Genomic DNA, 15,865 nt, shown 5'->3' with positions numbered 1-15,865 from the left:
TACTGATGGTTTTCAAAAATTGAAAGAATTACGATCCTATCTACATTGGGCCATTATATCATTGCTTTCTCAAAGAGGGAGTGGTCCAAAGTCTTTGTTGGACAAATACAGAAAAATCTGCACACCATTTGACAATGGTCAATACACAAAGCACAGTCAGATATGTGTGTGTGTGTGTGTGTGTGTGTGTGTGTGTATATATATATATATATATAGCATATAGACAAATTGAAAAAGCAGATATGCTCAAAAAGGAAAATGTCTCCATTGGCCATTCTTAAGGCTCTAAGTAGGAAATACTACTTTTAATAAGGTTCCTTCAACACCACATGTATGTGTAGATGCTCAAAGATTTACATCCATGTACATATAGATGTTCAGAAACAAACATGATCATCTCATGTAGGCAATCTCTTTTCTGAACCAATAAAGACAATGCATTTCTAGGGAACGTTTATATGATTTTTATTATACTTGATTTTAGAAAAGTGGAAATCATAATCTTACATAATTTCCTTCCAATGGGTAAACTTGGACAATTTGCCAAGGCTTCCTTAAATTTTCACACCACGCTGGACTCCAACAGGTTTTTGTTTTAAGGTAAACCAGGTTTTCGGTTCCTCCCTGTGGAGAAGTTACTTTCAAGTCAGTGAAAGTTCTTGGCCCATGATTAAAAGTCTTTGCCAATTAGTACTCAACAACTTCAATTCATTTTTTTCTGGTTCAAGATGAGTAGGAGCCTAATAAGGCTGTGATAAAAGGGCAAAAGGCACTGAGAGCCAAAAGCGGATTAATGAGCTCCTCCATTTATTTGTCTTCCTAACAGCTGAACTGTTACAACTATTGACACTCTTCAAAAGGTTCCGCTCTGAACCCTGTCCAGGCACTGCAGGCTCCAATGGACATCTTCAAATCCAGAGAATGGAGGGGCAAGAGCTTCCCCTGTGTGGTGCCAAAACCAACAAAGCCCCATGGATCAGGTAATGAAACTTCAGCTTTTCCCCCTTTGAGATTTATTTACTGGCAGCTGACAAGGGGCAAATTCAGCTCGAATTGTGCAGTCAAGGCCCTGTCAAGCTTTTAGAGGCACCCTTGTCTTGAAGCACCTTCATGACTGGCATTTCACTCAAAAGCCCTCGGCGCTGGTCCTTAACAGCTTATGACATCACAAAGGACACTCCAGACAGATGCCTACATGGCATCCTGCAGCATTTTAAAAGAGAATTAGTGGTTTTAATTATGGTCGTAGTATGAAAGGGAACCATGCAAGCTCCACGGGAGACCTTTGATCAGACCCTTTTGCTAGTACAATGCCACGGAACTGTGACTATTCCTGGTAAGGGGCCTTTTCTTGCTGAATGACTCACCAGTGATCTTTGAATGCAGACAAGCTTCTAGCCCTCCCTCTTCATTAGTGAGCATTTCTATACAGGGGCCTATATAGTGCTCGGAGTCTCGGAGCTATACAATCGGGGGGAAAAGAATCCCTACGGATTCGGGCCTCTACTTAGGAAGTGCTGAAGGACTCTGAGTGACTTTATTCATTAAAACAGGTTGCTATTAATTAACTGTCATAATAAAATAAAGAACTATTATTTGCATTTCTTACTATGTTCTCTTTAGTAATATGTATAAAAGATGCTTGTAACAGAAATGAATTTATCGAACCATTTCCCCATCCTCCCCCTTGAATCCCCACCTTTTTTTTTTTCTTTTTCTTTTTGCATTTTGGCAGCAGGAGCCTACTAATTATTGGGCCCAGATTTATGAGCACAAACAGAAGCAAAACATAAATATAAAATTAATTAAGGAATTAAAAAATTCTTTTTACTGACCAACCAGTTTACACGACTGAAAAAAAAGCAAACAATGAATTAACTTTACTTTTCAGTGGTTTCAGAGAATTGCCTAAGACAATAAAACCCCAACTTTTTTCAAAATATCATTGCTTGGTGTTTAGCTTGAAACAGGAGATTATGTAACAACCACAGCTAATAAAAAATAAAAGAATTCTGACTTGCAGCATAACAAGATTCACTCTTTTTTTTTTTTTTTTAAAGCCACTTTTGGGAAACAGAAAATGTCTTTGGTATGGTATTAATGTTTGAAGAATTTAACCTTCAAAACTGATCCCAATAAGCAGGGCCCTTAAAAGATTCACAGTCAATATTTTAAGTATATGAATAGAGTCCATTCTCTTTTAGAATCTAATGGAGCAACATCATTAGGTGAAAGGTTGCAGAAGTGGGAAGGATGTCCGGAAGATTCTCCCTGAAATGCTAACTTGGGGACAGGGGATAAACAGATTTTGCATAAACAGCATAATTCAGTCACAACCACCCTACTCCCAACCCCCCAATTACTTCTATCTGGGAAGTGACCTTAAGTCTTCAATTTTTTATACAGTTTCTTTTCTCTGAAGGAAAAGTTTGGGACCTCAAAATTTTGGAAGCAGGATGACAAGCAGGTTTCCCACATTTTGCTGTCTCAGGCATTTTTCCTATTTCTCAGACTCTGCAGTTCTTTTCTTAGGTGCTGCAGAGCGGCTGAAATATCAGCCAGCTGCGGGTCATTCTGCGCTCTCTGAGTGTAGAGGCGGAAATGTCTGATGGTTTCCGATAACAAGACTTCGGGGTCTGCGCCTCCTTCCCGAAGGTGCAGCATCCGCTCGCAGGCGATGGCATAGTTCTTGTGCCAATTCACTGGGTGTTCCTTTTGTGAATAGACAATCTCCTTATAAAGCTGGAAGACAGCAAAAAGGATGGTATTTCATTCTTATCCCTTTACTTTTTTCCCCAAAACACCAGAAAACACAGAGGAATTAATAACACAAGAAAAAAAAAAATCCAAGCAGCCTGCGGTAGGAATCTAATCGTTGCCAGGCCATGCAGAAAATGCAAGGATGCTCCTGTAATTACTGCAGTGGCAGGAGGCAAATGTGCTTCGTCTAAAACTGCTTCTGGGGTTTTTCAGATGTTGCAGAGGGAACCGAGGACACACTGCGTCAGGACAAATGCTCTTCCCGCAGAAAGATGTTCCGGGAAAGAGATTTAGTTCTAATTCATGGAAAGCTATTTACTCACTAGGCAGAAAGGTTGAAACTCTAAATTTAGCTGTTGGAGAAAAAAAACAGCTTTCTTTAGAAAACTGCATGGGAAAAGAACTTGAAGGAATTTAAATTTTGTCCCGCATTTTTACATAAATTTCTCTGTACATTTAAAACAACAATAATAACAATAGCAATATTAAAACAAACCCAGCATCAAACAGGCCAAGCATAATAGACTTTAAGAGATATCTTTAGAGTGAAACATTAAAAATCTTCCTAGTATCCTATAATTACAATTTTGATAGTGAAAACGTTGCCCACAGGAATTAGAAATTTTATTTCTCAACACCAGAGGTAGTATTAATTAAAAAGAGCTGGAATTTTTTTTTTGATACAGTTTTCTGGTGGAAAAACATGAAAATTTAACAAAAGTAGATATATATCTGCAAAATGAAAGATTACACTTGTTGCATGGGAATTTCGGCCTTCCTGGGATTGTCAAGTTGGAGTGGGATCCAAAGGAACTTGAGTTTCCAGTAGACTCCATGAGAGCACAGAACAGCAATGATGTTTTCTCTAGGGACAAGTGCTTTCTGAATTACGACTGTATTCATCATAGCACTCACTTGAAAGGAACCCAATATATTATCTATTTCCCCAATGCCTACTCCAGAGCAGACAAATGCATTTTTAATTTATTTTTAAATAGCGTCCACATGGAAAGTTCCACAATCCATGCGTGATATGCCATTTTGACATTTTATAATGTTCAGTGTTTAAGTTGCTTTTTAAAGCAATTTTCCCCTAAATTTCCTTCACTTCACAAAACAGGAAAGTCATCCCACACTTTCATGAATATACTTTCAAATACACCAAAGCTAGGTAGGAAGTTAACCCCCCACTCTTTTTTTTTACATTTAAATTAAAATTGTCTAATTTATTGATTTGAGAGAGATTTGTTGTTCCACTTATTTATAAATTCACTAGAGGCTTGGTGCACAAAATTCATGCACTTGGGGGGGGGTGGTCCCTCAGCCAGGCTATGCTCTGTCACAGTGTGGGAGCCCTACTATCAATCACCCCAAAGAGGTAGGCCCCGCCCACCCATCCGGGACTCCTTGATGGATTGCCTCAAAGAGGTAGGCCGGAGCTGGGGGTCCCACTTCCAGGCAGGCCTAGCCGTGCAGGGAGGAGGGGGGACCCCTAGGCAGGCCTTGCTGCGTGGAGCCAGGGGACCCGCCTCCTCCCTGCTCCGCGCTCGGAGCTGGGAGGAGGCGGGACTCCCAGGTAGGCTCTGTGCCGTGCATGCAGCATCAAGCCCAGCCCTGGCCACCTGCACGTGCCCGCTGTGCACCCAGCCATCTTGTGATGGCGTGAGGGCATCACGGTGTGACAACCACTAAGGCTTTTATTAGTAAGGGTGGGTTGATTCTTGTATGTGCTGTGACTACAAATCAACCCGCAACCTTGGTGTATCGGGACAACTCTAACCAACTGAGCTACCCGGCCAGGGCCAGCCCTCCACCCTTTCACTCGCTTGGCAATGTTTTCTACCTTTCCCCGTAGTCTTTTTCCTCTTCCTATTTCTCTTTCTGAGCCTCCCTCTGATGAGGGACACGTGGAAAGGGTGGGGCACACTCCCCAGCACAGAGCAAGCGCTCAGGAACAGTTCCTGTTCTTTATATTGATCAAGTTTTCAAAATTCTACTAAGACCCTTAGTGTGGTTGAGTCTCAACGTTTGTTTGGCTTCCTGGGACCACAGAAGACAAAGCTATGCTCTTCCCCTTCATCTTTCTCATGAAATCTCCACCAGCCATGGCCCTGTCGTTTAAAGTGTCGCAGGGTCATGACTCCTGCAATAGAGGGTGACCTGTCAGAACTTCTTTTAGAAATAAAGTTAATTTCCCATTACTGTGGTAACAAATCACCACAATATAGTGGCATAAAACAATATGAATTTATTATTTTATACTCTGGAGGTCAAAAGTCATAAAATCAAGGGTACTGTAAAATCAGCAGGCTCTAGAATCCGTTTCTTGCTTTTTCCAGCTTCCAGAGGCTGCCTGTACTCCCTAATTGTGGTCCCTTCCTCATCTCCCAGGCCACCCGCATAGCATCTTCAGATCTTCCTCTTTGACCTGTCTCCTTCCCAGATTCTGATTCTCCCGCCTCCCTCTTCTTAAGGACCCTTGTGAGGACACTGGGCCCACCTGGATATGATCCAGGATAATTTCCCCACCTCAAGATCCTTAACCACCTCTGCCACATCCCTGCCACCATGTAAGGTCACAGGTTCTGGAGATTAAGACCTGGACATCATTAGGGGGACCATTATTTTGCCAATGACAGCCATTTACTTTAGATATTATTTGTGATACATTAGTATTTTTCCATTTATACTGCTTTATAATGGTAAATAAAGCTGGAAACTAAAAAGTAAAAATTCTGTGACACACCCTCTCTCCATCCCAACTCCAACCCTCCCACCAAATCCTATATAATAAAAGGGCAATATGCAAATTGACCGAACGGCAGAACAACTGGTTGCTATAACGCACACTGACCACCAGGGGGCAGCTCCTGCATTGAGCATCTGCCCCCTGGTGGCCAGTGCGCTCCAACAGGGGGAGTGCCGCTCAGCCAAAAGCCGGGCTGACAGATGGAAAGTGCAGCAGTGGTGGCAGGAGTCTCTCCCACCTCTGCAGCAGGGCTAAGGATGTCCAACTGATGGCTTAGGCCTGCTCCCCATGGGCTCCCGGACTGCGAGAGGGCACAGGCCAGGCTGAGGGACCCCTCCCCCCGAGTACACGAATTTCGTGCACTGGGCCTCTAGTATACTGATATATGTAGAAGTATACCATACGTCATATGCGTGAGTGTAGAGTTGAGCTTTCACATTTGAAGGCACATTCACAGATTCTGCCAGGTTAAAAATGAAGAACGGTGTTTTCATCCTGGAAGGGTGGGGGAAAACACTTCATTAAAATCATGCTGTCAATTTCAAATTTATCTGCCAGACTTTTCCGCTGATAAAGAACATACAAAACCCTTTACTGCATCATTTTTACTTCTCTCAGATTCAAACGTTTACTCTGAACCAACAGTAACCCCTTCTTCCCCCAACTGCCAAGACACTGCTTTCACATTGATTGCCAGATCTTTTAGAAAAAAGCTATGTTCATCATCACTATTATCCATCATTTCCCCTCCAGATGTGCACTATTGTTATGCAAGAGAAGCGGGGAGCGTGGGACTTGCTGAGTTCGGTGCCCATCGCAATGGCTCAGGCCGTGTGTGACCAGCATCTCAAAGGTGGCTGCACTCTTTGACCACGCGAACTCATCCAAATTGTATTCAGCACACCAATTAAATCAACACCCACCAGAATAATAACCTGCTTTCTTCTTTTATGTGACTGCTCCCCCAGCTTTCCCGCACTCAATCATAGGGAAGAATTGTGCAAACATATGGTTAATCTTTGTTCAGTTCTTCAGAGCAAAGTATTTGTCCCTATAACTAGGCTGATAACTTGAAATATGCCATTTTCTGACATTTTCATAAACACTATTGCATAAACTATAGTATGACTATTTTTATAATTGTTATTTTGGAACTGGGTTTCTTGACAATTTTTTTTAAAACTTCTTTAAACTTATAAGTAAACCCTTTATACACCATAAGTCAAGCCTCAGTGCAAAGCACAGTCCCTGGCCCGGAGTGGGCTTCTTCCTTTGCAGCAGGAAGTACGACCTATGTACGTGGGACCCCCATCTGTATCATTTAGAACTTTTACATTAATATTTAGGCCAAAGTCTGTTAGCATTATGTACTTTGAATTATTTTTAAATGACAGGAACCAGGAGAATCAATAGCATCATCATGAAGCGTTCCATACAGGAACAACAGAAATGTATAGCATCAAGCACATTCATATTCAGATCTTTTAACATATCTGATTGCTCCATAGTCTGAGCAGCTTAAGGGTAGGGACTATGTTGTATTCACGTGTGCAGTCTCAGTGCCTGGCACAATGCCTGGCCTCTAGGAAGTATGCAATATGTGCCTAATTATTTTATACTTCTGGAGGTCAAAAGTCATAAAAATCAAGTCATAACTAGAACCTTACACGTGGGCACAGTCATTATCAACTTCTCCTCAATCACACTCACTCTGGCTTAGCTGAGGTGGGAGAGGACAGGAGTGGTGCAGGTCCGAGTCAGATCCAGCACTAGCAGCTAAGTGGCCTTGGACAAACACCCTCTCCACCTCCAGTGTGGTCTTTTGTAAAATGGAGATAATAATAACTTTCAGATAGGTTGTTGTGAGGATGAAATGAGGTTACTCATCATAATGACTAGTACACTGTCTCAAACAAAATGATTGCCCATAAATGTCATTTTTATTATCATCACCCATCCCTGTTTCCTCAATGAAAAGTATTACAGGCTACTTCTCTGCCATGTTAACAATGAGCTGCAAACAGATATACAGATTAGTCACCTTGCTTGCCACATCTCCTCATTGGCCACAGATTCCCAAGAAGATGGATCAAACCTGTAGTTACAAGAAAACAGTAACATTTTTCTGCCAACCACATTTATTGCTATGGACATGTAATCTATATATATAAAAGCCTAAGTGACCATCGCAACTGAACGGATGACCGAACAGGCTGCGTGTGGTGACCAGGCTGGCAGGGGGGGTTTGTGAGGGGCAACCAAACGACCGAACAGCATGCTGCGTGGGGCGACCAGGCCGGCAGGGGGGTTAGTGAGGGGCGACCAAATGACCGAGCAGCAGGCTGTGTGGGGCAACCAGGCTGGCAGGGGGGTTCGTGAGGGGTGACCAAACAACCAAGCAGCAGGCTGCATGGGGCGACCAGGCCGTGGGGGGGGGGGGGGGGCAGAGAGGGGCGACCAAACGACTGAGGAACAGGCTGCATGGGGCGACATGGCCGGCAGGGGGGTGAGTGATGACCAAACGACTGAACAGGTGGGGCAGTTGGTGGTGACCAGGCCAGCAGAAGGGGGCAGTTGGGGGTGACCAGGCCAGCAGGGGGGGCAGTTAGGGGTGATTAGGCAGGCAGGCAGGTGAGCAGTTAGGAGCCAGTGGTCCCAGATTGTGAGAGGGATGTCCAGCAGCCGGACATCCCCCGAGGGGTCCTGGATTAGAGAGGGTGCAGTCTGGGCTGAGGGACTTCCCAACCCCCAGTGCCCTAATTTCATGCACCGGGCCTCTAGTCTTTTATAATCTTCCAAGGCAAATGAAATAGACTGGATCTTGCCCTGGATGGGTTTGCTCAGTGCTTTAGAGTATTGGCCTGTGGCCCAAAGGGTCGCAGGTTCAATTCCCAGTCAAGGGCATGTATCTTAGTTTCAGTTTTGCACCCCACCCCCAATAGGGGCTCGTGCAGGAGGCAATCAGTCGGTGTCTCTCTCACATCAATATATCTCTCTCTCCCCTCTTCCTCCCTCCCTTTTACTCTCTAAAAAATCAGTGGAAAAAATATCCTCGGGGGAGGATAAAAAAATATAGACTGGATCTTGATGTACCAATAGAGACTGAAATAAAAAACTTATTCTCCTAGAAAAGTTGGATTGTTAGCAATTTGAAGTTTTGGTAAATGTGTTCTTAATTTGCATAATGAGCCCCAGTGCCTCATGGGAGCAAACAAAGGATTGGTGGAAAGAGGCTGGAGGCATTTAGGGAGCCAGCTGTTCTAAGAACTGTCACTGTCAGGCAAAAGGGCAGGGCTGAGGCCTCAGTCACTCTATGGACACAGCTAAGAGCCAACGAGCTGGGAAACAAGGGGACAGGCCCGAAGAGAAGGGACTCCTGGCTTTGCCACATCACTGCTGGAGCTAGATGCTGCTCAAGGAACACTGGCTAAACTATTTACTGCTTTTCTTTCTTTCTCTTAATTAAACGTTCTCTTATGTATCCATTTTGACTGAACGGAGATGAGTTATGTTGTGTCCTTGTACTGTCATCAGCTGTTTACAGAAGAGGTTATTTTCTATCTTCTCCCCACGGTGGTCTCAGAGTGCTCTGATGTAGACCTACCTACCCATCTCTGGTTGGTGCACAGCAATGTGGTCCATTTGCTCAGTTTGATTAAAAAATCCTTTAGAGCATTTCTCATATGATCTTGCCTGTTGTCCTTGAATTATAAGCAATAATTATCTAATCTTTAAATAATTCATATTTTAAACATAGGCAATGGAGGCACCTTTCTTTAGATGGTGACTCAGTTTCCAAATGGGAGAAAGTTGCTTCAAGGAAGAGTAGGCATGCCCAATATAGCATAACCAGGCTGATGACAAACAATTGTGAAGAAAATTTCAAGGCCCAGTCTTCCCTATAGAGAAGTTAGCTGCCACTCTAGAAGAAAGAAAAATATGACAAGTGTATGATGTAGAAACTATCACATGCTACAGATTGACTTTATTTTTGTTAATCCTCACCCAAGGATATTTTTCCCATATTTTTTTAGAGAGAGTGGAAGGGAAAGAAGGAGGGAGGGAGGGAGGGAGGGAGAGAGAGAGAGAAACATTAATGTAAGAAAGACACATCAATTGGTTGCCTCTCGCACCCACCCCGGCCAGGACTAGGAATTGAACCTGCAACCCAGGTACATGCCCTTGACTGGGAATGGAACCCACAACCCCAGACGGCCAACTCTATAACCATTGAGCAACACCGGCTAGGGCCCAGAGTGGCTTTTAAAGCTCAGCCGTAGTTAATGAATCTCTTCCACCTTAAGGATATGAGATACAGGCTGGCAGACAATATGCATTACAGGAGTTTCATGCATCTAACTATTATGTCAACTCAACCACAACCTCCCTTTCCCTTCCATTGTCCCATTGTTCTTCAAACATGAGGACAAGAAATACATGTTCTCTTTCTCTATTATGATACTCTGTGGGCAACAAATGACTATTTTAATAACTAATAAAAAATAAAGTATCCAAAAAATTTAAAGTCATCTCAAAACAGTGTTTTTTTAGGCACACAAATTGCTATACTCCGATAAAAAATATTACTCTATTCGTACCGTCCATATTCTTCAGTCCAGTTATAGATATTTCTTGTAAGTTTAATCCACTCCTCAGGGTTGAATACTATCTCTGAAGGAACCAATTTGTCACAAGAGCCCCATGGCCAAAGTGAATAGTTCTTTTGCCAGGTTGGGTCACCTTCATGAATTCCTATGCAAACAAAAGTTTCTTTTCTATAGAAAACAGAAAAAAATATATGATATATTTTTACCTTAAAGTTCTAAATGTTAAATAAATGTAACTCATGATGGGTCATTTTTGACTCCTTAAACCTTAGTCACCAATAAGCCAGTTGCAACCATTTCAGTTTATTTACATCTTTCCCAAACAGATTGTTGGAAATTTACATTAGTGTGAAAAAAGCTTTGGGGGGCTGGGGAGAAGTAAACAGACATAAGTGATAAAACCTATCTGTTTGTAACATTATAAGAAACCACCTGTGGGGCAAAAACATTCATATCATCAGAATTCTAAAAGAAGAGAAAAATGTTTAAAAAATAATGTCTGTCAGCTCCCAAATTTTGGAAAAGACACACCTTACTGATTCAAGAAACTCAATGAACCCCAAAAAAGTTAAATTCAAAGAAATCCATGGCCACGTACACCATACTCAAACTCCTGAAAACTAAAGACAAATAATCTTGAAAGCAGACAGGGCAAACAACACATTTCATCACACAAGGAAGCAATGATTTGAATGACTCTGGATTTCTCAACAGAAACTATGTAGGTCAAAAGTATGTAAAATAACATTTTTAAAGTGCTGGTGGCCCAGCTGGTGTGGCACAGTGGTTGAGCATTAACCTATGAACCAGGAAATCATGGTTTGATTCTCGGTCAGGGCACATGCCCCAATTATGGGCTCAATCCCCAGTAGGAGGCATGCAGGAGGCAACCGATAGATGATTATCTGTCATCACTGATGTTTCTCTCTCTCTCTCTCCCCACCCTCCCTTCCTCTCTGAAATCAATAAAAAAATAAAATAAAAAATGAAGTGCTGGAGGTGGGGGGAGAAGAATTATCAACCCATTATTCCATATCTAGAAATATACACCAGAAATAAAGGTGAAATACATTTTCAGATAAAGGAAAACTAAGAAAATTCACTGCATAATAGTCTTGTTGTAAAATAAATGTTAAAGGAATATCTTCAGATGCGAGAACAATAATACAAGAGGGAAACTCGGAATATCAGGAATGAAGGGAGAGCAACAGAACTGGTAAATATATGTATTAATATTTTAGACAATTTTTCATCTTAAATTTTAAATATTTATGTCCTAGAGGCCTGATGCATGAAATTCATGCAAGAGTAGGCCTTCCTTCCCCCGGCTGCCGGCACCGGCTTCCCTCTGGCACCCACGACCCAGGCTTCCCTCTGGCTGCCGGAAGGCACCTGGGACTTGGGCTTCCCTTGCAGCCCCAGCTTCGTCCAGAAGGCTGTCCGGAAGGACATCGGGTCTGATTAGCATATTACGCTTTTATTATTATAGATGACAGTTGAAAATGATCACATGTTGATATAATACATATGACAACACAATCAAAATGGGATGGTTAAAGGGATTTATGTAGGAGTAAGTTTTCTACATTCTACTTGAAGTACTAAAATATAATCCTAAACAGACTGTGAAAAGTACAGTATGTATACTGTAATCCCAAGAGCAACCACTAAAAATAATTTACCAAAAGACATGGTAAAAATCCCAATAAAGAATTTAAAGTGGAATTCTAAAAAAATAAAGTTATCTAAAAGAAGGCAGGAAAGGGCAAACAGTGGAATAAAAAACAGAGGGAACAAACAAAAAGCAAATAATAAATGGAAGACATACATCTAAACATATCAATATTTATACTAAATACAAATGGTCTAAATACACCAATGAAAAGTAGATATTGTCAGAATGAATAAAACAAGATCCCACATATATTATATCTACAAGGCACCACATGAAAATACTAATCAAATTAAAACCAATAAAAAAATCCCAGAAGGATTTTTTTTTTTAATACAGAGAAAGGTACAAAGGCAATTCAATGAAGAAAGGATAATGTTTCCAACAAATAATATTTGGATAATTTGACATTCATATGCAAAAACACTCAGAATGTTCACCACCATGCTGTATTACAATAGCAAAAATCTAGAAACAACAATATCCAACAGTACTTGGTAAGTTATCATGAATCTATGTGAGAATACTATACAGCCCCCAAAATGATGTTAATGAAGACCACTTATTGAGTGCATGGGGGAATGCTCATAATAAGGTATTAGGTGAAAAACTGACAGGAAACCCAATATTATTCCAGCTATGTAAAATATATTATGCAAGTGTATGTATGTGTGCATATAAATAAATAATTTCTGTTAAAAATAAATGGAATCCCAAAAAGTTTCCTAAAGTGTTAACATGATTATCCTTGAAAGACAGATGATATTGATCTTCTTTATACTTGTCTGTATCATTTACAGAGTTTTCACAGGGAGCATGAGATATTTCCATAATAAGGAAAGGCCTCATCCATGCTTATAGAATAAATCCCTTCGTGACCAGGGTCCCACCATCCCTCCACACTCATCGCCTCACCTAGCCCTCTAAGCCCTGAGCTCCGATCTCACTGGGCCACCCCCGTGTCCCTGGAGCTCAGCAGGTGCTTTCCGTGACTCTGCACATGCAATTCCCTTGAGTCAGCCTTCTCCCACCCACTTGACAAATTCCTACTTAGCCTTTAGGTTTCAAACATTCTGCACATACTAACATTATCACACTTACCAGATGTTACTATAATTTATCTGTTTCATAGTTAAGATTGATCCTGCAACTGTATCGGAAAACACTGTAATAGCAGGGATCATATCCATGCAGCTATGCCTAGTACAGTTGTTCGGACACGGTGGACACCCAATATTTATTAAATAAATGTTGAACGAATGCCCCGAGGCAGAATTAATTGCTTCCTCAAGCATGCTCCCAGAACACTTGGCTTATACTGTCAGTTAAATCATCCATTCAGGAGACACATACTGAACACTTACTGGGTCTCACATTTGACAAAGCTCTGCTAGAATAGAGCTTATCCTATCATATTATGGCCAGTTGTATTTGTACCCATGTTTATATACAACTGGGCTGTGGTCTACTTAAATTTGGAACTGGTCTCATTATATTGCCAGGGCCAAATATAAGCTAGAACATGACATATTCAATAAATGTTCAATAAATACCACACACACACACACACCCCTATTTGGTGATGTTAATGGTGCTTAGAATTTTAATCCAAAATAGAACAATTAAATGCTACTGTCACAGCATGTTTATATCCATTACCTTCATATTACTTCATGAGCCACAGTAAACTCCAGGTTCTGAACACCAAAAGTATATTATTATGTTCTTAGTAAGGGATAATTTAACTTTGCAATTTACAAAGTATTTCTGAAGTCCCCTTTAGAAGAGAATAGAAATTATGAAATAAGTTTTCTTCTTCACACTCTGGACCATCGCACGCATTTCACAGACAGGAGAAATGTTCAATACTATACTATTGGATGAGTTGTTTATTCTTGACCTTAACTTTGAATAATTTTATGTTCTCAAGTATGGAATTCACAATTCTCATGTTATCTCAGCCAATACAACTGTAGATGTTTTTCTTATTTATAAAAATGCCTTATCCTTTATAAGAAATTCTTAAGCTATTTTTATGTAGTGATTATTCCTAGAAGCCATTTCCTTTACACTTAAAAGGGAGCCATGGTGTTGATCAGGGGGAAACTATAATTGCTTGCGATTCACCTGAAATGATTTCAAGTAGGAGGCACATCTCCAATTTCTCTGAATTGTACTAAGATCTTATTTGCTATTCTTGCTAATCTGTCTTTATTTTTCCTTTACCCAGAACAATAACATTTATTTCTGCCTGGTCTCATTTATGCACAGATATTCAATTTAATTACAAAGATAATCTCACCGGTGACAGGAAAATAAGTGTAGAAAATTGGTCTTTTGGATGAAGCACAGCTGCTACATAAACAATTTTAGAACAGCTTAAGATTTTAGAAAAGCTATTATACTAAAAGAATGCTTACTGTTTATTTATTTCAAGAAAATGATAAAGATTAAATGTGACCATTCCACTGGGTAATACTCCTTCCACAGGATTCCACCGGTTCCCAGGAAAGTTGACACCTGGTAAATGCTTTGCCATCTTGGGTAAATACCACTCATAAGTCATCATCTGCCAGAAAAATAACATATGATGTCATGCATTTATTATACCTCTTTAAGAAAAATCAAATTTAGCAAGTACCAAAAAAGTTCTAAAATGTAGGTATATGCTCATTGAATATAAACATAATTGGTCTGGCCAGTGTTGCTCAGTGGTTGAGCATTGACTCATGAACCAGGAGGTCATGGATCGATTCCCAGTCAGGGCACATGACCAGGTGTCAAGCTCAATCCCCAGTAGGGGGCATGGAGGAGGCAGCTGATGGATGATTCTCATAAATGATGTTTCTATCTCTGTCCCTCTCCCTTCCTCTCTCTGAAATCAATGTAAAAAAAAATAAACATAATTGAAAAATACATACAAGCACAACTGAGGTATGTGTCATTGACCAGTCTTGTAATGACTTAAACCTAGGGTTTCATGTCTTAAGTTATGACTCTCATGGGTAAGGTTAGCATCTAGTTTCATTTTGCTTTCATGCATTTGAGGGACTATCCAGCATGACCTTCCCCCATTCTGGAGAATGTGTACTCAACTTTCAAAACCAGCTTACATATCACTTCCTCTAGGATACCCTCCCCAATTTCCACAGCAGAATGACATGCTCCTGCAGCACTTGCACCTTCCTCTAGTATAGCTTTTAGACTATTCCTCGCTAGACTATGAACTCCTAGAGGGAAAGGACTGTATCCTCTCTTCTTTGTGCTTCTGCTCCCAGCACACTGCCTGGCATAGAACAGTTCTCAAATTATGTTTGCTGAAGTTGAAATGCCTTTGATGGTCAGACTAGACAATTTAGGCAAAATAAAGATGTGCCATTACTCTGTTCTTTCATCCATTCAAAAAAAAGGTATTGCTCACCTATAATGAAGAAGCTTTAATCCCTGCCCTGGAGAAGCTTGATCATATAATAATCTAGGCTTCAAAGATAAAAACCTTTTGGCTAAATTATCTGAATTTAATAGTATCTCCAAATTAATTATATATGCTGACATTTAAAATAAATAATTAATATCAGAAAAGTCATTTTTCTTAATTCTGTAGTTAATATATACTTAGATATACTTTTATTTGTATAGATTTTCTTTTTTTAAAGAAAATATTCCTAGTCCAGCAGGCGTGACTCAGTGGCTGAAGATCGACCTATGAACCAGGAGGTAACAGTTTGATTCCTGGTCAGGGCACATGCCTGGGTTGCCAGCTCAAACCCCAATAGAGGGCGTGCAGGAGGCAGCTAATCCATGATTCTCTCTCATCATTGGTGTTTCTATCTTTCTCTCCCTCTCCCTTCCTCTCTGAAATAAAAAATTAAAAAATTTTAACTTAAAAAATACTCTTATTTATACTTTCAAGCTTTGTTAAAGTTTGAATATCATTGTTTGAGCAATTATGCTTATGTTTTACTTGCTTTATATAAGTCATTTAATTAAAAATGAGTAATTTTAATGTAAGTGTATATGGCAAATATTCACAAAATACTTATTTTTTTATTTATTTCAGAGAGGAAGGAAGAGGGG

The 15,865-nt window shown here is 40.6% G+C and overlaps 1 protein-coding gene across 1 annotated transcript in view; it reads right to left on the bottom strand.

The window, feature by feature from the left end:
* Positions 1–449: 449 nt before the first annotated feature.
* The window catches only part of TMEM260 (transmembrane protein 260), a 59,101-nt gene continuing 43,685 nt past the window's right edge, over positions 450–15,865 (bottom strand). The window contains exons 12-16 of the mRNA XM_079769938.1: positions 14,209–14,357; positions 10,108–10,284; positions 7,551–7,604; positions 5,914–6,004; positions 450–2,742 (exon numbers count right to left, since the gene is read on the bottom strand). Of these exons, the coding sequence (XP_079626064.1) occupies positions 2,488–2,742; positions 5,914–6,004; positions 7,551–7,604; positions 10,108–10,284; positions 14,209–14,357 (726 nt within the window). The 3' untranslated portion in view covers positions 450–2,487. The remainder of the gene's footprint in view (positions 2,743–5,913; positions 6,005–7,550; positions 7,605–10,107; positions 10,285–14,208; positions 14,358–15,865) is intronic.

Source organism: Cnephaeus nilssonii (assembly GCF_951640355.1).
Source record: "Cnephaeus nilssonii genome assembly, chromosome: 4".
NCBI lineage: Eukaryota > Metazoa > Chordata > Mammalia > Chiroptera > Vespertilionidae > Cnephaeus > Cnephaeus nilssonii.
This window is presented reverse-complemented; position numbering and strand designations above follow the sequence as displayed.